This window comes from Crocodylus siamensis, chromosome 9, assembly GCF_052110815.1.
Source record: "Crocodylus siamensis isolate JL-2025a chromosome 9, ASM5211081v1, whole genome shotgun sequence".
Classification (NCBI taxonomy): domain Eukaryota; kingdom Metazoa; phylum Chordata; order Crocodylia; family Crocodylidae; genus Crocodylus; species Crocodylus siamensis.
The window spans coordinates 36,120,257-36,142,470 of NC_143403.1; the positions used below are offsets into that span (position 1 = coordinate 36,120,257).

The following is a 22,214-nucleotide window of genomic DNA, read 5'->3' on the forward strand; positions in this document are numbered from 1 at the left end:
CAAGCTGCTTGCATCGGCCGCTCCCAGAGCAGCTGCAGCAGGGGCAGGCAGCCACCTGCAGCCAGTCGAGAGCAGGCTGGGGTGGGCAACTGCTGCAGACTTGGGCCGGTGGTGGCACCAAGCTCTTCAGGGGCAGGTGAGTGGGGCCTGGCCCTGAAGTGGAGTGAGTGAGGCTGCTGCCCACCCCGAGTGCCACAACGTGCCCGGTGCTGACCCTGCTACAGCCCCAGAAATGGGAGGAGATGCCACCTGCTTGCAGCCACTGGGCTGCACTGCATCCCTCTCCCCACCCCTTCCCTACCCCCAACCCCACTCCCTCCCTCCCTCACTGCCCTGGGAACGCATCCCTATCTGTTTCATTGTAAACTGGGTTTGCTTTATGCAAATTTGATTCATATGCTGTTCCCTGGGAACATATCTGCTGCATAAATTGAGGGAAACCTGTCCAGCAAAATGCGGCTTCTGGGGTTCAGTTCTGCCCTGCAGCAATTTATATGTAACTTGTATTGCCCAAGTTCGGAATGGAGTCACAAGTCCCTCCATTTTCAATTTGTCCCTTAAACAGTTCCTGGAATATGTCTGAGGAAAATATTTGTCTTGCTGACATCTTTTTGATCTGCATTATGTTTTTCAGATTAACTGGTGGTAATATCACTGCCCTGGGGCTAGCTAACCTAGAACAAGCTTTTCCACACTGCACTCAACTTGAAGAAATAAAGTAAGTGAGCTGTATTAATGGGGTGAATGACACCTTTTTCAAATTGGCTGAGTATTTTGGGGGCAGGATTAACCACACAAATTGATTTGCAGTTTGCAGGGCAATCGAATGAGGGACCAAGACATGACAAAGGTGCTTGAAGTATTTTCCAGAATGGAAAAATTGAAGAAGATAGAGTAAGTAGAAGTTTGACTTGCTTATGCTTATTTAAAATGACAGCTATTAAGAAGGAAGGTCAGAGTCAAGAAGTTTCGGATCAACATAATGGCCCCTGACTTGATGATGAGACAAGGAACCCATGGGGAGTACCCAGTTGGAACTCTCTTGGAAATCATTGGTTGCCTGTGAGGTGCATGGGGAGGTACAACTTTTTACCAGTGAGGGTGCTTAACTACTAGAACAAGCCACCAAGAGGATTGGTGGATTCTCCAGCCTTGAAATCTTCAAATCCAAACTGGAAATATTTTTTGTAAGATACTTGAATGCTTATCTCCTTTAAGAATTAATAGGAGATGGGCACTTCACTCATATTAGAAATTTGTTCCCAGTTGCTTTTCTGGTACCTGTGTGTTGCTGCAAACACAAACAAAAGGACTCCAGACAAGAATGCCTCAAAGATGTTTTATGGCGTATAATTATAGAGGGGGTCTGATTTGATGATCAGTGATCATGTGGCTCCTCCTGGCTTTACAGTCTAAGCACAATTAGATTGCATTTAAAATCTAAACCAGTTTCACAAAATCTGAATAGAAATATTTTCCTGCATATGTAAATATAAAATGGAGGAAACCCCACCATGTCAGCATCATGTTAGCACAATAGAAACTGTTGTAGTCTGACAAAAAAAAAGAGTGACATTTACCAAACAAGGTGTTCTAGTTTTGCACTCCAGTCTTTCAAATGCTTATGGATGTACATGGTTTTGCTCACCTGAGCAATTATGTTGAAGTCAGTGGGAGGAAAGGTATGAATATTTTAAAGGTTTTTGCAGGATCCGAGTCTCATATTCCAAGTTGAATGTGGTTCAAAAAGTAAACCAACAGCTTAAATAGGTTAATTTTAAAACATTTTGGTGAGTTGTTAATGCTGGCAGTAAGAATTTTTTTGGCATAAGATTCATATCTTGACTTTCCCCAAATGGCAGCACTTAAATCAGTTGATGTGCTTTGGCATCATTGCAACTCTAGATTGCCATTGTATCCCCTTCCTCTTAATGAGTCCTTTTTTTGGCCAAAAAAAGATCAGTACCCATTTTACTACCTTGCAGTTCTGTCAAGTGTGTCTGATTTTTAAAACTCATCGCAAATGATGGCTTTTGTAAAAGCTCATAAAATGGAAATGAATCAGTAACGAGATATAATGTAGCATGAGCTGGATGATACAGATCAGAGATAATCCTGCCCTGGACTGACATAACTTTGAGCCACATAATGAGTGCTTAAAACCAGTTTGAGGTTTTAATGTCAGGATAATTCAGAGGTTAAGATCTCCAGGAGCTACCCAAAATCACCGTGTAACAAGGCCCAAAATTTATGTTCATTGAGTGTTGGCAATAAATTCTTAAATTGCTAATAGAACCCTGGTGTGTGTGTGTGGAGGGCGGGGCATGTCTGCATGGTAAACCTGTTATGTCTGACACAGCCAAGCAGGCTGCCTCCTAAGCCAAAATAAGGTAACCACTTCTATTCAGGAAGTTTCATTAGCACTGATGAAAGAACTAATTATTAGCTCAATGTGCCATGTTAATTGGCTGATACATAGCACTCATGGATGGGGTTAATTAGCATGGGCTAATTGGCACTACCACTCAGAAGTGCTAATTATTCCATGGGGGGGGTGCGCATGTGCGTGCATGCCCGCACACTTGCACATGCCCGCGCACTTGCACATGCATGCATGCATGCACAGGATGTAGAGAAGTGGTCATATACAGAATAAAGGGACTTACTATCAGATGCAAGCAGCTGATGTGTTGATGCTCTGTTATCCACAGTTTAAGCCACAATGATATTTCGACAGAGGCTGTTCTTGTTTTGGCAAAGAGAGCCATCGTGTGTCCAAATGTTACTGAACTGCATATCAGGTACTGGAAAATGAAAGCCATTATGGAAATACTTTTTTATTTCTTTAAGTATTTACTTTACAAACTGCATTCTCCTTCTAATTTAGTTGCTTGTTAATGAAGAGCAGTGCAGATGTGTTTACCCACTCCTCTTATCCCGTTTGAAAAATGAAGTTAAAATCAGATACTCTATGTATGTGGACTCATTGCTTGCATTTATTTATACATGCTCTTTTAACTCTTTGGATCATACATTATTTTAGAAGGTTGTAAATGATATGCAACTTCAAGATGGTTAACAGTTAAACTGTGAGATTCTTGAGTTTACTTGTGGCTCTAAAAGAGCTGCTTATTACTTTGGCTGACTGAGGAAGAAATGGTTTACATTGCTGTATAGTTGATGCACCTTTAAACTAGGGGTTTGATATTTGAATATGGCCAAAATATTAGAAGTAAGTGGTGAATTAAAATCACAGATCTTACCATGGGTTTATGTTGATGTATAAACTTAATGAACCAGTTGAATCCCTGATGTAACTCTAAACAGTCATGTTGCATACGCTTTGCCTTTTTTTCTGAGTTTCTCTTTGAAAAATGCATGCGACATTGAATTATTGTAGTACCCATTTCATGCACCTTTTCAAAAACAAAAGGACTCCATTTGAGCTGTAGTGATGCTGATTTCAGCCATGTGGTCCATTGTGTCAGTGCTGCCACACACTGTCTGAACACACAGAGCTTCCTGGGGCTTCCTAGTGTCCCCCTCCAAATTTGTCCTTCCTACCACTCCTGTTCCAACCTGCACGTTCCAACCTACAGCACCTTCTGACAGCTTGTCTCACAAACGAGCTTAAAAGAGCAATTCAGTCTGAGAGTGCTCTGTAGCAGCAGTCAGCAACTTTTTCTGGTAGTGGACTGGAGTGATCCAACAGAGGCCCAAAATTGGCTGGCACTAAGACCCAACTACCACTGCTGTCTATAGGTAAGGCCCAAATCATTGCAGGAGGTTGCAGCATTTGGGATCAACAGGTAGAAAAAGGTTGTATTTTTATAAGAAATGTGTCAAGGAAAGAGGAACCCCACTAAGAAATTTGCTCAAGCTTAATCCCAATGTTACGGATTTCAGTGACCCATCTGAAAAACAATAAAATAAAATACCCCTGCTATAGGCCCTTTTGGCTCATTTGTCAAAGAGCTTTGAGAGCAGCGTGCTTCTGTGGCAGCGATTTTCAACTGGGGTGTTGTGGGGTTCTGTGTAATATTATTACTGTTAGGTATGCAAACACCTATGGATGATTAATGAAATAAACCCAGAGATTTCAGATAGAAATCCATAATGTGAAAAACCTTCTGACCTGTTGTGGTCTTTCTGAGTTATTTGCAACAGCAATATTGCTAACATAGTTATTTGCAACAGCAGTATTGCTATCATATTTTTCTGTAGTCAAATAACGAGTGAAAGCTAAGAGCTGGTATTTTCCGAGGTCTACTTTGCACCTAAAAAGGTTGAGAACCACCATTATAGGGCTTCATTCCACTCCATTGAAGTTGATGGGAATTTAGCTGAGTTTATTTGCCTTCCATTGAATGTTTTGTTGTCTCTTGCAGGGGGGACGCTATAATCATATTATTTTCTGGCCATCCTGAAAAAGTCCCAAGGTAAGAAACTGCTTTTGGCATTTTGAGTTTTTAAGGTAATTCTGATTCAAACGATGTTCTCCATTGGACATTGGTGAACACTAACTCCAGAAATGGGCCTATATTTCTCAGTGTCCTGCATCTTATGTAGTCATTAGCACTTACACAAGGAGAATATAAAATGCTAGTCAAACAGGATAATAGCATTTGGTGTAGGAGGAAATGACTGTGCATGCTGCAAGGCAGATGAGAACAAGGCTTAGAGATTTGGAGGGATGAATAAGTTTTGGGAGACATTTTTATCGTGCTTTGCTGCCTCTTTTCCTTCTTAAGCAAATATGTGGGGTCAGCATTAACTTACTCTAAGTAAATACCAAATCAACTATTGGTTTGCCTATGTACCTTCCCCAGCACTCCTGTGGGCACCATTGTGGAGCACAGCCCTGAGATGAGCACAGCCCAAACCTGAAAACAAGGCAATGACGCTGCACTGTGCTCTCCTCTTAGTTATACAGTGAGCTGATGAGAGTGACATCAGATGGCATCTTGAGGGCAGCTTCACTGCCCCATTTCCAGGTTTGATGTGAAGAGCAGAAGCTGATGGGCAAATCTGGGCTATTTGGTGGTATGTTTGGGAGCCCAAGGGAAGCAGTACAGATGCAACCTGTGTACCTTCATTTTTCTTCAGTGATTATTTTGATAATGCCCCTATAGGAAGCACCTTTCATCACATGCTGTGCAATGTAGTTTTGCTAATGTTTTAATCTCTAGCGAGCCATCATCATCTTGAATATTGTTTAGCCTCAGGATGTCTGACTGCTTCCAACAAAACTTAATTTCTTCTGTCTACATGATGTGTCCAATGATTTATCTGGAATATTAAACAGCTGTTAAATTCTAAAGCACCTTAGGATGGTGTTTCAGAAGCCTGTAAGTATTGTGTTTATTTGCAGATCAGCAAGTTTGAGAAAGAAAACCATAAAGGAGAATGCTGCTCAAATGAGACACGTGATGTTACGGTAAAAGAAATTTATTTAAGTATCCGTGGATCAATCAAATCTTCAGATGACAGTTTCCTAGAAGTAGTGCAGTAGTTGTACTAATCATTAAAGGCAGAAGATGTTACAATTTAAGATGTAATTTAAATAAAGCTGGAAGAATGTTTTGAAACAAAAAATATCCCAGCCTGTGCAAACTGACAACCTAAGGTTCTGGACTCAGCAAAAATGATTTTGCCATATTCCATTGTAATATGATATGTTGCGCCAGGGAAGTTTGGGTCAGTATCATACACCATGTCAACATGTCCTCTATGGAGACAGTGCTTTTAGCAGAAGAGGTCTGTCTGCATTGGGAAGCTGCCAGTCTTCTTTGCTTCCCTCCATCTAGCTGCAGATGATAAAAGTACACTGGCCAATGAATGGTAAACAAAGAGAAGGCAAATTGGGACCTAATAGTCACCCTTTCTCATAAATCAAGAAGGTGGTATTCAGGGAAACTGCTTGGCAGCTGATATAAACTGAATAACAGGAAAACAACTCATAGGTTAGTCTATGGAGTTCACTACCATTAGATATAATGGAAGACAAAAACTTAGCATGGGTCGTCAACCTCCAGCATGTGTGCTGAGCATGGCACGTCAGGCCATTTTCCTTGGCACACACTGGAGCCGGGGTCAGGGCCGGGGCGGGGAGGCAGCAGTTGTTTGCAGCCTCCTGGCTTCAGCCAGCCCTGGCTCTAGGTAGCTGCTGCCAGCCGGAGCCTGGGCTGCTCTCAGCTGGTGGCTGGCAGGCTGCAAGCCCTGCTGGGAGCAGCCCGGATACCATGGCTGGCAGCAGCTACCCCAGAAGGCTACAAACAGCTGCTGCATCCTGGCCACAGCCCCAGTGGGCATACTGCTGGCACCTGCTGTCTTCCCAGAGCTCGGGGCCGGAAGACAGCTGGGGCTGAGGTGGCAGGGAAGCTGGCTGGTAGGACGGAAGTCCTGCTACAAGCAGCCCGGGGTCTGTGGCTGTCAGCCATTACCCAGAACCTGGGCTGGCTGCAAACAGCTGCTGCCTCCCCGCCTTGGCCCCAACCCCAGCTGCCTCCCAGCCCCAGACTCCAGAGAGACAGCAGATATAGGTGATGCTCCTTGCCATGCTGCCCTCGCCACCACTTCTGCAGAACAGGGTGTGGAACCTGGTGCGGCAGGGCACAGCAGGGGGGTGCAGAAAGCTGTCTGCTGCTCCAGCCTCACTTCCCCTGCAGGCTGGGGCAGCAGCAAGGGGCACAACCCTGCTTCCCATGCTGCTCTCGTGCACACAGGGAAAGTGTGACCTGGCAGCATGGAGTTTGCTGCAGCAGGCATCTTCCCTGTGCAGCCCCTCTGCTACCACTCCAGGTTGTACATGCTGTGTTCTGGAGGGCCCAGGGGAGGGCAGCAGGGCTGGGAGCACAGTGTGTGCAACCCAAAGTGATAGCGCACAGAGGGGCCACACAGGGAAGCTTCCTGCTGATAGCCACAGAGCCTGGGCTGGGGGGCAGGGGCTTTGGCTGGGGGATCAAGGGGCAGTAAGGCTGGGGGGGGCAGGGGCTTTGGGTGGGGGCAGGGGGCAGCAGGGCTGGGGGGCAGAGGCTTTGGGTGCAGGGCAAAGGGCACGAGCAGAGCTGGCAGGAAGAGGCTTTGGGTGGGGGGAAGGGGGCACAAGCAGGGCATTCTGCCATGTACCCCCTGCCCTCGTTTTGTTTTTCTGGCATGCCAGCACTCTGGCACCTTCCAAGGTAGCCATTGTGAGGTTTTTCGGCACTCCAGCCTACCACTGACTTAGCAGGAAGGAAAGGGGAAGGTCATTTATGGCCATTGAGAAGATGTGCAGTTACGGCAGTAAAGATATTTTAAGTCAAATATTGTGGAAGGAAGGAAAACCTTTCCTTTGCAGAGCAAAAGCCAGCCTCTTACTGAGGGAGTTAGGAAGGAATATTCCCTGGGGATTGGTTAGTCTATAAGTACCTACTTCCAGCTTCTGTTACCTTTCTTTAGAATGACTAGCGCTGGTCATTGTCAGAAAGAGAATACAGGGTCAGAAATAGCAGCAGGGTCTGATCTCCCGTATTCATTTGTACTAGTGCAGCAAGTTTCACAGGCTCCACATTCAACGTGTGGGTTGTTTACAAAAATACACTGAAAATACTCCTCCTGATAGGTCAACTGGTTGCCACAGTACTGTACCAAAGTCTTCTAGACATAATATGAAAAGAGAAACTCGGGCACCAAGCGATGTAGTGACTCGCTAAAAGTCACAGAGCAGGATGGTGGCCAGTGTCCTTTTTGCTAGGCTTTGCCCCATTCATTAGATTCTATAGCCTTACCACCCCATTTCAAAATTTGAATCTCTGTGAGGCTAGAGAAGGATAAATCCAAGAACTGCCCAGTAAAAGCCAAACCTGGTTCCCTGTTCTGTTTGTCTCCAACCCAATCATTTGAACTAATCTAAGAGCATGTATCAATGAGCTTGGATCTTCAGGTGAGAGGTTCCTCACAGGAACAGAGTGATATCATGTTGATTGGTATATGCAAGTGTGATTTTTGTGTCATTATTTAAAAGCTATTTGAAATACAGTTGGGTACTTGAGTTAAAAATATAAAATTCCAGCCTCTCTCTGATCCCTGGTTACTGTGAGTTGGGCTTACCAGACTTACTTTTATAATAAACAGTTGTGATGTCATATGACATAGTTTGTATTACAATATCTCCGTGCCATGGAACGAGTCCATCAGAGCCGACACCTGGGGTGGGATGGAGCTCTCTGTTTGGGATGCAACCAGCTTTCTTCCCCTCACCTCCCTGTGACAGGGCATGGGCTGGTCATCTTGATTGGGATCAAATCATAAAATTACACAAAATAACAGAGACGATAGAGTGGGGACTTTGATGGGCCCTTTGTCATATATAAGAACAAACTGTTATGGAATGGAAAAAAACCAGAAAAATAAAACTAACACAAAGTAATAGTTTATTATTCCTCACATTTTCCTACCTCTCAGGGTCCTAGTGTTACCATCTGTAAATTGGGAGGAGCTCGCTGAAAAATTTTCACCTGAGTTTCATTGAAAAATGGCAACGGCATTTATCTTAGATGTGAATCCCCACTCAGTCTCCATTGTCTATTGAAAGATGACAGTGTTGCCTGTTGGAAGATGTTAGATGCCCTGTTTGTCTTCTGTTTGCTTATTAAATCGAATTTTCCTCCTCATAGATTACAAGATTGCAGCCTTGATTCACGCCATACAGAGGAGATTGCTGCTGTTCTCAGGGGCTGCTCCCAGCTGTCTGAAGTGGAGTATGTATCAGAGAAAGCCTTGTTCCCTTCCACTTGATCTTGCTTCAGAGGCTGGGGGAAAGGGAACATGACACGATGAGGCTGATTTGAAGTTTCTCACCTCAGAGGGAGGGACATACTTCTTCCAACTGTGACATACTGGGGCCTTGGGTGGGGATTTTCCATAAGATTCCATGCGAATTGGGTGCTTGACTCCCTTGAGCCCTTTAAAAGTTCCAGACTCTGGCTCTAGGGAAATGTAACTAGAAACGTCTCATGGGCCAGAGGCAAATGTACCCTTCTGATGCATCTCCTGGAGGTACTGATCTTTCAGAAAACACAGCTTCTAGTCCTCTCTGACATGGATGGGAAGCCTGCCTGTTACACCTTCTGGGTGCAGCTTCTTTTCATCTTCCCAAGGCTATCCAGCTTTGCCAGAGAAAAGAGGAGCACCACCATAACAGACCTCCACACTTTTCTGCTTCATGGTGACCATCAAACCCTGCCTTGCTTTTGTTGTACATATGGAGCCAGTCAGGGCCTGGCTCTGAAGATTCCCTTTTAACACACAGGCTTCAGGAAATTCCAGAAAAACCACTACAAAATGATTTACCCACTTCATATAAGAGATATCCCAAACCTCAGCCCTCTGGTTGACTGGATTAGAGAGTTTTAATTTCCCTCCTTTCCCTCAAGTCTGGAGCTACCTGCTAATGTGATTCCTGTGGCTCACATCCCCTCTTCAGGTGCTTTAACATACAGGCCACAGAGAACAGTACTGTACCTAGACTCACGGTGGCCTGGGTGAACTTTTAGTATTAGGCCCCCGCTTCACCAGAGATAATGATAATAATAATCAGACAATGGGAAAAAAATTACCATTTTCAGGCCGCCTTTCTGTCCAGGCCTGCAATGGCCTCCTGGTTTGCCCATGCCTGTGTCTGGCCCTGACAGAGAAGCAATGTGAGCGAGAGGGGTGACTCCATGGTGGGTAGACTCCCTCTTGAAGTCACTTCATGCAGGGACAGGGAAGGGAAGAATGAAGTCCAGGAAAGACAATAGATTTTATTACCAGTTATGCTGTTCAAAATGACCGTCTCTAACTGGAAATGCTTCAGTTTGTCAGGTAACCGCCTTGGAGATGAAGGCTGCAGACAGCTGGTGGGAAGCCTGCCTGAAGTGCAGATTTCTAAGTGTTTGGAGTAAGTGTTACATAATACACACTGAATTGCTGCTATTAGGGATTGCACTGATTATACCAAAATATGAGCAGGATTCCAGGAAGTTACCACTCTTCTAAGCTAACATGGAGGAACACAGATGGAGTAATGAGATGGGACCAGGACAGAAAAGGCAGTTGAATCTATACTCAGACTTTTCTGGAGTGGAATCCAACCCTGTAAAGATGCTCTGCATAAGGCAGGGGTGGGCAAAATACAGCCTGCAGGCCAGATCCAGCCCACCAGGCACTTTCATCCAGCCCATGGCACCCACCAACGAATTGTACCTCACCCAGCAGTTCCACCCACACAAGTGGGAGCGAAGCACCTACACCTGCCCCCAACCTACCCTATTATGTCTCACTTCCACCCTTGTGGGTGGAAGGGCCTGGCCCAGCCAGCACTGGGCAAGGCTGCTGCTGAAGGCTTCCCCTGTGTCCTACTTCCTCCAGGCAGCAGGTGGGGAAGCGTGTGTGTGTGTGTGTTTGGGGGGGGGGGGCGGTCGGGAACGGCAGGGGCAGGGCTGCAGTTGGGCGGGAGCATGAGTCTGGGGCTGGTGGCAGTGTGGAGCCCACACCCAGAGGGGTTTGGGCAGTGCAGAGCTTGGCTGGACAGGGTGTGGGTGTGAGGGAGTTGGGGGAGGTACGGGAGGAGGTACGGGGGCCCCTCCCACACTCCTGCTATGGCAAGCAGCCCTGGCAGGCAGTGGGGGCAGCAGCTGCAGCACTTATGCTCGGCCTGGTGCCTGGCTCTGCCAGTGCTACATATTGTGGCGAGGAGCACAGAGTCAGGCACAAGTGCCCCTGCCTGCTGCTGCACCATGGGAGGAGTGTGAGGGGGTCCCACCCCCCTCCCACCTTCTCTCACACCCCACAAATACCACACACACACACCCCTGCAGTGTTACCTGAGTTGACTACAGGAAAAGACAGCGTGTTCCAAAGCCACACACCCAGACCCGACAAACACCACACAATCTCCAGCATACCCTCTGCTCCACAACACACAGCCACACTCCCTCACAGACTTTCCCCAAACCCTCCCACACCCCACCATACACACCTACATCCACACCCCTGACCACACCCCCCCACAATATAAAACTCTAAGAGTTTATTTTTGAGTTATTATGCAATCACCTCTATATACAGTACACAAACACAAACCATGACAAAAATATTTTTTGTAATAAAATTAAAATATGTTATAGTAGGTGTTTGACTTCTAGTATATGATTCAGTTTTTTCTGGTTCTAAGATGGCAACCCACACCTCCCAAAAGGAGTATTTCTGGGGGGCAAGGGGAGGGACTTCCAGTGGCAAAGGTTAGGGGTTAGGGGGTGGGACTTCTGGTCCCAAGGTGGTGACCAGGGGACAGGGCACCCATCAAGGAGTGGGGGTACCCTTGCAGCCCTCAACAGCTCACCAAACCTCATTAATTGGCCCTGTACCTGAAGTCATTGCCTCCCCCTGGTATAAGGCCTCTCTCAACTCTTATGTTACACAGTAAAAGCTCCGTGTCTTAATAACCATTATCAAAATTCCAAGCATTTTTTAAGTTAAATGTGTAGGACATGTCTGAAATACCCAGTATTTAAAGCAGTGGTCCGTCTTACAAACCTGACCCTTAACTGACGTAATTTATGTTCATGGTCTTACTGTGCGCGTACTTTTGAGTATGTAATTTGTCTTCTCTTTTTTTGATAGCCTCAGTAATAACTGCATCTCTGTTGATGGCATTTGCTGTGTGTTGAATTCAATGAACACCTGCTTGAATTTGGTGGAGATTGAAGCCAGGTATGCAGAATTAGATCAGTAAATTATACTCAGCTGACCTGTCTGTCTGTCAAAGGTTCTTGTCTGGTCCCAGGTCTGAATGTCTCACAAATGTTAATATATTCATCTACATAAGACCAGCTCTAAAAGTAGGCAAGTAGGGAATAAATGTTTATATCTAAATTTTACAGCTCTGTGTATTTCTATCAAGTTAAAGTAGTAGTGTTGTAATGTTCTTGTATCCTTGATGGCCCAGAGAAGATGGGAGAAGCAAGATTTGGTTGGTAATGCCTTCTGGTAACTTCTCTTTGCTCTACAGGTTTACTGCCCCTTTATTTCTTAAGTGACCACTTTTATGTACTTAATGTGGTTGAACAAATTGTTCTACCTGGTATTTAGTTTAGGCTGCAACTACTTCTTTCCCAGATCCCAGGAAGGGCATTTTGTACCCCAAAGCTAGTTTAACTCCTCTCCCAACTAATAGGAGATCAAGTAAAAGATATCCCTCCCCCAAAAACCAAGTCTCTAGCTACACACAGTTTTTAATAGTAAGTGGGTTTTTACAGTAAAACTCCCAAGTGACTGGGTTGAAAAATCACATATGATAGCTGAATTTCAAATGACCTAACAGCAACTTTTTGAGAAGGTAATTCTAACCGGTTTGGCTGAATTGGTGGTAGCACTTTAGGGTTTCTTCTCTTGAGATTCTCCTGAGTTAAGCCCCTGTGTTTTTTTTCTAGTACAGTAATTTTGACAGAATCACTTCCTTGAGAGTTTTCCTACATTATTCATCTGAACATGGATCATTAGATACAAATAGTATGAAGAGCCAGTTGAGATGGTTGATTATTTTGGGTAATATTTTCATTGCTTTTGTAAGAATATTGTCACCAAATGGTTCTGAAAAGATCTATATAAAAATCAAGAATTAGTAAAACATGAGTTAGTGACAATAGGTAAATACAGTGTGAAATCATTTTTCATCTTTTCTTCCCTTACACAGCCTTCACCATCAGACTGCAATCCTGAAGTTTGAAGGAGCTGAAGCATTTGCCTCTACCCATTCTAGGTACAGAACATAGGGACAGATGGTTTTTGGAGTGGAGGGGTGTACTGCTCCATGGCAGCATCTGTTGTGAGTCAAAGCACAGCTGCCATATAACATTTTTTTTCTAGCATTCACTTTCATTTCCTGTTTTTGTACAAGCTGGAATGAAGCTGAACATACAATTGAGTTGATCAGCAGGGTGCACTGCCTATGCTGATAATTTCACCGATCTGCCTTTCCTGCTCACTCTAACCATGGTGTTTCCTCATATGCCAACTGATTTTGAAAATTCTCTTTTAGATTTCTTATACTCTGATTACAAATGTCTAATATCTCTGCAACATATTTCATGCCACAGCTCCTCCAACATAGCAGACTATGCTATGACAATGGCATCATCATAGTAACTGTATAACAGCATGCAGTTTAGGTGGGAAGTTACCAGCCACTCTTACAGGGTTTGAGGTTGTAGCTGTGTTGGTCTAAGGACATAGGCAGACAAGATTCTTTGAGTGAATCTGATATCTTTTATTAGACCAACTTAAATAGTTGGAAAACAATTTTTAAGCAAGCTTTCAGGTTCAAAAACCCTTAGTCCGGCTGAGGAAGTTTCAGCAGTTGGTGTGTGCTCTTCCTGGATGGAAAGAAAAGTAAAGAAGCCAGAGGCTGGGCTGGTATGCATACAAGATAGGCAGTCAGTGAAGATGTAGATTGAGGAGTCAGTGGGTGAGAGACAGGTGTGGGGTGGGGGGAGAAGAGAAGGGGAATGAATAGTGGAGAGGTACCTGGGGAGTCAAATGTCAGGCAGGTTATGTGTCATAAATCCAATGTCTATATTTAGTCCATGATTTTTAGTATCCAGGAGGTTGATGAAGTAGAGTTCATAGGCTCATCTCTGGGAAGTGTTTTGTAAGTTTCCTTTGAGGGTTAGGACTCAGAGATTGGAGAGAGAGTGGTTTTCTTGTGAGAAATGTGCCCCCACAGGTAATTGGGTATTCCTGTCTTTGATAGATTTCCGGTGTGTATTCATTCTGGTGTGCAGTTGTTGTTTGGTCTCTCCTATGTATTTTCCATCAGGGCATTTGGTGCATTGGATGAGATACATTACATTTCTGGAGGTGCAGCTGTAAGATCCAGGAATTCTGATGGCTCTGTTGTGGGATGTAGTAATTGTGGGTGGTGGAGATGTGTTGGCAGTTTTGCATTTCTTGTCATGGCATGGTCTGGATCCATTTGGTGTGTTCTGGGCCTGAGAAAGTTTGCTTCTGGTGACGAGGTTAACGAGGTTCAGTGCTTGTTTGAAGGCTAGGAAGAGTGGCTCTGGGAAGATCTCTCACCAATCTTAAAAAGGCTTTCACCCAACAAAAACACTCCTCCAGAGAAATAGATCACATGTTTGAAAGAGCCACCTGGATACCACGTGAAGAACTGTTGCAGTGCAGAAGAAACCCCCCCACAAATCACACACCGCTGATTATGACATATCATCCTTCCCTCAAACCTGTACAGAAAATCCTCAAACAATTGCAACCTATACTAGAAAGAGACCCTATTCTTAAAGAGATCTTTCCAGAGCCACCCATCCTAGCCTTCAAACAAGCACCAAACCTTGTCTGCCTACAACCACTCTTATTGCATTTATTTGGTTAACTGCGGGAATGAAGAAGAGACTAGTGTTAGACAAGAGTAGAGGAATGGTGTGGACAGAGGCAGAGCCTTCAGGGTCAATCAGAGTGGCAGGTAGTTCTATAAACATGGAAAGCCATATCTCTGGTAATCCAGTAATTTGTTCCTGCTTTTTCTGGGGCCGTCTTAAGAAAGGGTTGTTTCTTTCAACGTTGGTTATTTCTGCTCAAGTTCTTAACTTGTTCTCTGTAGTTTCCCTCTTGCCTTCTTAAAAAAAAGTTCATGCTCATATCCAATAATGTGTGTTGGTACAGGGATACCTCCTCTTATGGTGATCAGTTGGGTGGGAATGAAAGCCAGAAGCCTGTGATCCCTAGAAGAATAAGGTAAGATTATGCTTTCCATGCGTGTTCACAGACTATTTATCTATAGCTGATTTGTATTTCTGTTGTGAACCTAAATGATGAGTAACACTGACTAGGCTGTTGAAGAAAGTGTCATTCCCCATTAAAGATCCATACTGGTGCCTCTGGTTAGGGTTTGTGTTTCCTTGCAAGAACTTTGTCCAGTTCCTTCACATAAAGTCTCATTCACCAAATAGCTCTGGTGACCATCATGTTAGTACTTTAGGGTGCCTATACATGAGCATTGAGGCTGCTATGATACGCTGTAATAACAGTGTATCAGAACAGACTCGATTAATTGAGTCTGATAGGACGTGGCAATTACCATGTTCCAGCAGCATCACGTGTCTTGTACATCAGTGTCCCTGCACTTCAAAATAGCAGCAGGGGTGCTTGACCTAAAGCTTGTTATGTGAGCTTTAGTTTAAGCGCCTCCGCCTCCATTTTTAAGTGTGGGGATGCTGATACACAAGACACTGCAGTACTTTGATTAGAGCAGCTCTTAAAGCAGCTCTCGGAGCTGCTCTAATTAAAGCACACCCTCCCCCCCAAGCACATGTAAAAATGCCCTTAGTTACCATGTCAGAGAGCTAATTTCAAGTGACTGAGCTGGTTGGCTACTGGTGTTCTGGGACATGCATGGCAATAAGCTCCTGAACTCAACCCTGGGCTTGGATCTAATTCAAATTATATTAACCCATACAGTTCAAAATACCCTCATATCTCTAGTAGGCTGTTTAAAGGAATGATGGGATTGTGAATAAGTTTTTTAGTCACAGCTTCAGAGATGTGGGTTCAATGTCTTCATCTGCCACAGACTCCATGAATGAAGTGTTTATGATTTTTAAGGCAGTCTCCTGATTTTGAGGGGGAGGGGCAGGGGAAGACATAAACTCACAATGTTGGAATGCTTGAGGTTGGCAATTCTGTACGTGGCTATTTGGTTTCCTTTTCAGAGTGACAGACAGTCACTTTTCCAGGAACGATTTGGAGAAGTTGTGCACTGTATTGAAGCACTGTAGCAGAGTAACAGCCCTAGAGTGAGTCATTTTCTATTCTGTTTTGTACTTGGGGATCTTGTTTATAACAGCATTTTTAGAGCATCAGCGTAGAGGTTCCTGAGTCTACTGCAAACAAACTAGTTTGGGGACTGAAAGCAGGCTGGCCCCAGCAATACAGAGTGCTATATGGGCTAATTTGGCCTGTACAGAACAGCTGTAACTCCTGTAAGCAGGTCAAGAATCAGGCTCCTGGGTATTAAATTGGATCTGAGTTAAAAGTGAAATGGTTCAGTTCCCCTAACACAGTGGTGGGCAAAGTCATAGGCCAGATCAGGCCCACAGCAGACTTCATTATTGAGCAGCCCCTACCCTTGTTGCTGCAGCTGGTTTCCATGGAGACCCCAGGAGTGGTAGTGTTGTGCCAGCATGGGGCCAGGGTTTCCATGGAGACTGACCCCAGCAACGCTGGCAGGGTGCATGGCTGGATGGGGAGCCACTCCAGGGCTGAGATCTTGCAGCAGTGACAGTGTGGTCTGGAGCCAGAGCAAAGCTGCAATCTGCTGGGCATGTGGGCAGCAGATTGTGGCTCTTCCCCAGCTCTGGACCACACTGTCACTGGTACAAGATCCTGGCCCCAGCCCCAGAGCAGCTCCCTGCCCAGCTGCATGCCCTGCCAGTGCTGCTGGGGCTGGTCTCTATAGAAATCCAGACCCCGGTGCTCCTGGGGAAACTGACCACAGCAAAATGGGTAGGGGTGCTGGGAAATGGACTCTGGCCACCAGCTGGATCCACCATTTTGCCTACTCCTGCCCTAACTGGTCAAACTCTCCCCAAACAAGGAGAAGGGAAGCAGATGGATGATCTACCTTCTGTTTGGATTGCTCTTAGAGAAGGCCACTGTTCTGGTTCTGGGGGTTTGACACTAAAGGACTGGATAATGCATAGTATTTTCTTCACTGAATAATACAGATTTTCTTTTAAATCCTAGTCTGACAAATAATTCTCTAGGAGACCAGGGAGTTGAGAAGCTGGTTCGGTTCCTTCCACAGCTGAAAACACTAAGTTCACTAGAGTAAGTGATTGTTCTTCATGAAGTAACTTGCTCACAGTATTTGGACAGCTCTTTCTTTTTACCTGGGCTGGCTTCCACAGGAATATTGATCATGGGGAGGGACTATAAATTGTCTTGGGTTTGGGCCAAGACCAAATGTAGCACATCCTGTTATAGCTTTCATGTGTGCATTCATGGATCTAATGAGTCTTCTCTCATCTCCATGTACCCTGACACAGCAGGTATAAGGGGACACACTGATCACAATTGAAATCCATTTATGTCAGAATTAGACTGGTGATAATGGAAAGCAGAATTTGATCCCAACTAGTATTTAGAAGCCGCTAATTAGTTGCGTTTTTGGCATAGCTGAGTAACAGCTTATGCTTTGGTAGAGAGCTAAACACTGAATCCATTGCAGAGGCTGCTAACCTGTGTTAATGTGCTGAACCAGAAGTCAGAAAGTATCTGGCTTCAGTTTCTGCCACAGACTCAATGCATGACTTTGGGCAAGACTCTGGACTCTCTGCCTCTGTTCAGTAACAGATCACACCAATGCTCTGTTACACTATCAGAGTATAGATTACATATAGAATCAAACTATGTAATATTTTCAACTGAATGAAGGCGCTATAGAATCTCTAGGGATAGGGGCACGGCGCTTTAAGTAGAGTGGTTCTCTCCCCGTCTTATGTATCAGTATCCCTATGCTTAAAAATGGTGGTAGGAGCACTTGAACTAAAGCTCATTGAATGATTAATTGAGTAATTGAGTCTGCTCCGATAGTGCCTCTGTGCTCATGTATAGGCATGTATGGCTAGAAATTCCAAGCTTACATAAAGAAATTAGGACTGTGCTTATTAGGACTGTGTTTATGACCACCTGATCAAGATCAGGATAGCAAAAGTGACAAAGAAGTGCTAAAGGAGATTAGAGATACTATAAGAGTAGGATACGCCATATTAATGAATTATCTTGAATTATCTTCGTTGACTTTGGTTAATTTCTCCTCTTGAATCATCTTCATGGATTGGCTCAATGTCTTCGCAGTGTGTGATGCAGATCCAAAATGTCTAGACATTATAAATGACTGCTTTTTGGACACTTTGAAGCCACTCTTGATTTAGTTCCAAGTTCCAGCTACCAAGCTGCTCACTCACAGTGGATGGGAGTCCTTTACACCTATTTTGACTAATATTCTGTTTTACTGAGTTACATGTTTGGAGATAGAACTGAGTATTCTTTTATATCTCCAGCCCTTACACTACTAGTTCTTTAGACCAGAGATTGTCTCTACTGTTATTTTTAACCTTGTATAAATCACTGACACCAGTGATCATTTAATCCTGTGATCATAATGACTTTATTCTGCGTCCTCTTCTCCTAGGTTAAGCGGTAATCAGATCTCCCTGAGTACTGTGTTTTGCTTAGCTCAAGCCTTGTCTTTACTGGAACGCATTAAAACAGTAGATATCAGGTATGTTCAGAGCACTCTTTCTGAGATTTCCCTCAATAATACTGTTTGGGATTAGGGGCATTTTTCTTCAGTCCACAAGACACAAGCACTTTTCTTCTGACTACACATTCATTGTGTTCTCTTTTGGTTACAGTTTGGGAAAAGCTGAACTCATCCTTCTTACATTTCAGGAAGGTGTCAGGTAAAGAACATGGCCTCCTCTCTGTCTGAACTTTTCAAGTTTTCCAAGTTCCCTGCTGTTGGAGTGGCCTACAGCATTTATTTATTTATTAGATTTCTGTGCTGACCTATGCAAAGCTGTGGCATTTTTGTATCTCTCCTGCTGTTCTGTAGTGGCTCATAATAGGGATTTTAGTTTGTTATGGGGGGGCTTTGTGGCTGTGGTGTGCAAGAGGAGTTGAAGTGCATGTTCTTATGGAGAAATATTTCTTACATGGATGTCTGTGATTTCAAGATACTGGACTTTGTAGTCGGGTTCCCTTTCTAGTGCTGTATTCATAAGTACACCATCACCACAATGTTTACATGGCCACTTTGCAATTGCTTGAACTCAAAGGGCAATCAGCAAAAGACCTTACAGGCTCTGAATGCCAGATGGGAATGGTAGAAGTAAGGAGCATCATGGTGAGGGGAGAGTGGCAAAAACTTGAGTGGATGAGGTGGCAGATGGTGATAGGGATTGCAGTCCATTGGTCCATTTCCTCCTGGGCAACCACTCAACCAGTTGCCAAAGCCACCTGATGGATGCTAGGCACTCATGGAGTGCTGTTGGTCTTCATTTCTATGGGCACATGGGTCCTTTGAATGCTGTGGAACACTTTATATAACAAGGAGAATCAGCCACACAAACTCAATATAGTATTACCCCTGCTGGCATGGTAAAAAGGGAATTCTTTCCCCAGGGTCAGAAACACCAGAAGATCTGCAGGAAGGTCTCTGGCTCTACCACAACCTTCAGGGAATGACCGTTGCTTTCGGTAAAGTGGTTTTCTTCTCTGGCTCCATTCTTCACTCAGAAGTAGCAGAAGGGTGGTGTGTTATCACTGTTTCACAGCACTTCAACCTTCGGAGAGCATCTCCCTAGTCCCTATCCTCATTTAAGGTTGGGTGACAGATTCTCCTTTCCACTGAAGAGCCTGTCTCCTATGTCTGTGGGTTACCAGCTACAGCTAGCAGTGGAGAAGGAAGGTGGGGAGTTCAGAGGGGCCACAGCTTACAGGTATTGAGGATTCCTCCAGTGACACCTTTAGGTAAGCGGCTTCCTGCTGGGGTCACCTCCTTCCTCGATTCCCCAGCACTGATATGAAAAGCGGTATGGATATCAGTCCCAGAATGGCCTAGATGCCATTTCGCAAGTTAAAATATTTGTGATTTGAGATGAGTCCTGGGTTCTTGCATTTTGACATAGCTCCACTGAAACTGATTTACAGTACATGATGACCAGACATATGAGTTATTACATTATTTCACCTGTCACACAGAACAAATCATAATTCTGTGGACTGGTCCACTAAGAATATGCTGTAGTCTGCTATTTAGACAGGGTCTTGGCTTTGCTATCGGAGAGATCTTGTCTATTTTTAATAAGATAAGAGGGCCTGATTGCCTGCATCTTGGAAAAGCACTTACATGCATGCAAAGTGAGAATCACACTTGTGTTTTGCCTGCTTTGTTCTCACTTAACCCACATATAAATGACTATACAGAGTACAAGGCATTAAAGGACCAGGCTGGCTAAGGAGATAGCCTTGGAATGGCCCACATTTAGCAAAAAGGTGTTCCTTCCCCACAATGCCATACCTCTTTCTTCCCTCCCTGTTTATGTGAGTGGGAGTCCCACTCAGAGACAGTAACATTTCAAGCCCTGTTTAGAGTGGACTGATCAGATGTTTTACACAGGGAAAGCATGTTTCAGTTTCCAAAGGAATTCTTATTGCCAAAGCTGCCTCTTCAGGAAGACATCTCACAAAATAATGTTTCTTTGGGGCTAGATCCTGGCTCCTGAGGTGCCTTGAAACATGAGGCTTTAAAATGTAAATGGTGTTGCCCATGTTGTCAGTGTTGTCAGCCTTTGCATTCTGATTGTTTTGTTTGCCTCAGTCTCAGGGAATGTATGGTGCGTCCAGAGGACATGGACAAGCTGTGTCAGATCCTGGCAGGATGTACTGAGCTGTCAGAAATTGAGTAAGTGCTTCTGTGCAGTGTGAAAAAATTGTCCATATGCCTGTCTACCTCATTGTCATATAGTATAAAAACTACCAATAGAAAACCAATGGGCCAGATTCCCAGCAGTGCTGTATTTATTTTGCCAATGGAGCTGCACCCATTTACACCAGCTGATGCAATACCCTTGATTAATCAGGCTTTGTGCTGGTGGAGCATCTGTGGATCAGAGAGGTGAAATCCACTCTTTTAACCCAGAGTCACAGCGTGGGATCACAAAACCTCCTTCTTGACTAGGGTTGTTGTCCCAGTAGGCCTCAGCCCCTCAGTGCCAGTTGCATGGACTTTATGAGGCCCCTGACAACTGTCTTTGGCCTCCTATAATGCACTTGTTTGTAAATACAAGAGAACATATATTGGGCTGACACCACCTTCTATTTCCATACCCTGTATAGATTTTGGGGCCAAGAAGAGGCTGTTCTCATCTATGTCTGGATAACCTGGCCTCCAAAAACGCTTTCACTGTAATCTGTGCATCAGACCCATAAAGAAACTATGAAACTAATGATCTAGTGGTCTCTTATGATTTATCCACCTATGTCCATTTCAGAAGTTTTCCCAAGTAGTTTCTTTGTTCATGGAAAGGGACAATTTCCATATTTGAATTGCTAACCTTTCAAGGCAAGTGTTTCCCTGCTGAATATTTATCCTTTAACACAAATGTTGTTTTTAAAATTGTACACTAGTCATGGACCTTACAAGTTATTCTGAATCTTCATGCATTGTGTTCTCTCCTTTGCTCTGCAGTTTGTCTAAAAATGCACTGAATGATGAAAGCATCCAAAGGTTGCTAATGTTTCTACCACGTCTGCATGGACTGAATCTACTGAGGTAAGATCTGGGGCCACTGTCATGAGATAGGACTTTAGAGTTAGAGGGGAGTTCAGGAGTCATCTAGTCTAACTCCCCAGGACAGATGTAAGAGGAGCTCTCCTGAGTATTGTGAAAGCTGTGATACTGCAGTATGTCCTGGCAGCACTAACAGATCATCCTATCATTCTACATCAATACCTGTAAAGGGCCAAAATCAGAAATTCCTGGAAGCTCATCACCACAATTTCTCTCCTGTTTTCAGAACCAAATTTGAACAAACCTTTATTGTTAAGATATTGAACTGTTTGGATGTTTTTTCCTTTTCCTACACACTTGAGTATAAAAAGGCCCCAAAACCTGAAATACTACAAGAAAAGCCATTCTTCTGGCATTTACACCTTGAAGGAAAACTGTTGGACATATCAAGAAAAAGCAAGCTTTTTAAATGGTTTCCTGCTCACTTAAATTGTCTAGTTTGGATAAGCTTTGGGGCTTGATCTGATGCTTTTTGATAATGTCAGGAACCTCTCCATTAAATTCAGTAGGCTTTTTGCCTTAGGTTTCCCAGTACATATTTAGAAAACAGCACAAGCTCTGAGCCTTTTTAGATCAGCTTTTCACTAAGTATATGTAAGAAAATAGGGCCAATGATCTGGAAATTAAGTGTTCCTTAATCCTAATCTGTGCAGCCCTGCCAAACTAAATGTACCTGATCTTGTTTGATTTTGGAAGCTAAGCAGACCTAGGCTTGGCTACCACTTGCATGAGAGACTACTGTAGAATCCCAGCAACTCTAAATACAAGCCAAGGACTTGTGGTCAAGCACTTTTCGAATAGTAGACCATAGAAATGTAAT

At 44.2% G+C, this 22,214-nt stretch overlaps 1 protein-coding gene across 1 annotated transcript in view; it reads left to right on the forward strand.

The window, feature by feature from the left end:
• NLRC5 (NLR family CARD domain containing 5) overlaps positions 1 to 22,214 on the forward strand; it is a 94,675-nt gene that overhangs the window by 28,494 nt on the left and 43,967 nt on the right. The window contains exons 6-22 of the mRNA XM_090063300.1: positions 635 to 718; positions 811 to 894; positions 2,712 to 2,801; positions 4,389 to 4,439; positions 5,372 to 5,437; positions 8,658 to 8,741; positions 9,839 to 9,922; positions 11,647 to 11,736; positions 12,719 to 12,784; positions 14,704 to 14,775; positions 15,750 to 15,833; positions 16,783 to 16,866; positions 18,233 to 18,322; positions 18,456 to 18,503; positions 19,225 to 19,299; positions 20,423 to 20,506; positions 21,293 to 21,376. Coding sequence (XP_089919426.1) covers positions 635 to 718; positions 811 to 894; positions 2,712 to 2,801; positions 4,389 to 4,439; positions 5,372 to 5,437; positions 8,658 to 8,741; positions 9,839 to 9,922; positions 11,647 to 11,736; positions 12,719 to 12,784; positions 14,704 to 14,775; positions 15,750 to 15,833; positions 16,783 to 16,866; positions 18,233 to 18,322; positions 18,456 to 18,503; positions 19,225 to 19,299; positions 20,423 to 20,506; positions 21,293 to 21,376 — 1,320 coding nt within the window. The remainder of the gene's footprint in view (positions 1 to 634; positions 719 to 810; positions 895 to 2,711; positions 2,802 to 4,388; positions 4,440 to 5,371; positions 5,438 to 8,657; positions 8,742 to 9,838; positions 9,923 to 11,646; positions 11,737 to 12,718; positions 12,785 to 14,703; positions 14,776 to 15,749; positions 15,834 to 16,782; positions 16,867 to 18,232; positions 18,323 to 18,455; positions 18,504 to 19,224; positions 19,300 to 20,422; positions 20,507 to 21,292; positions 21,377 to 22,214) is intronic.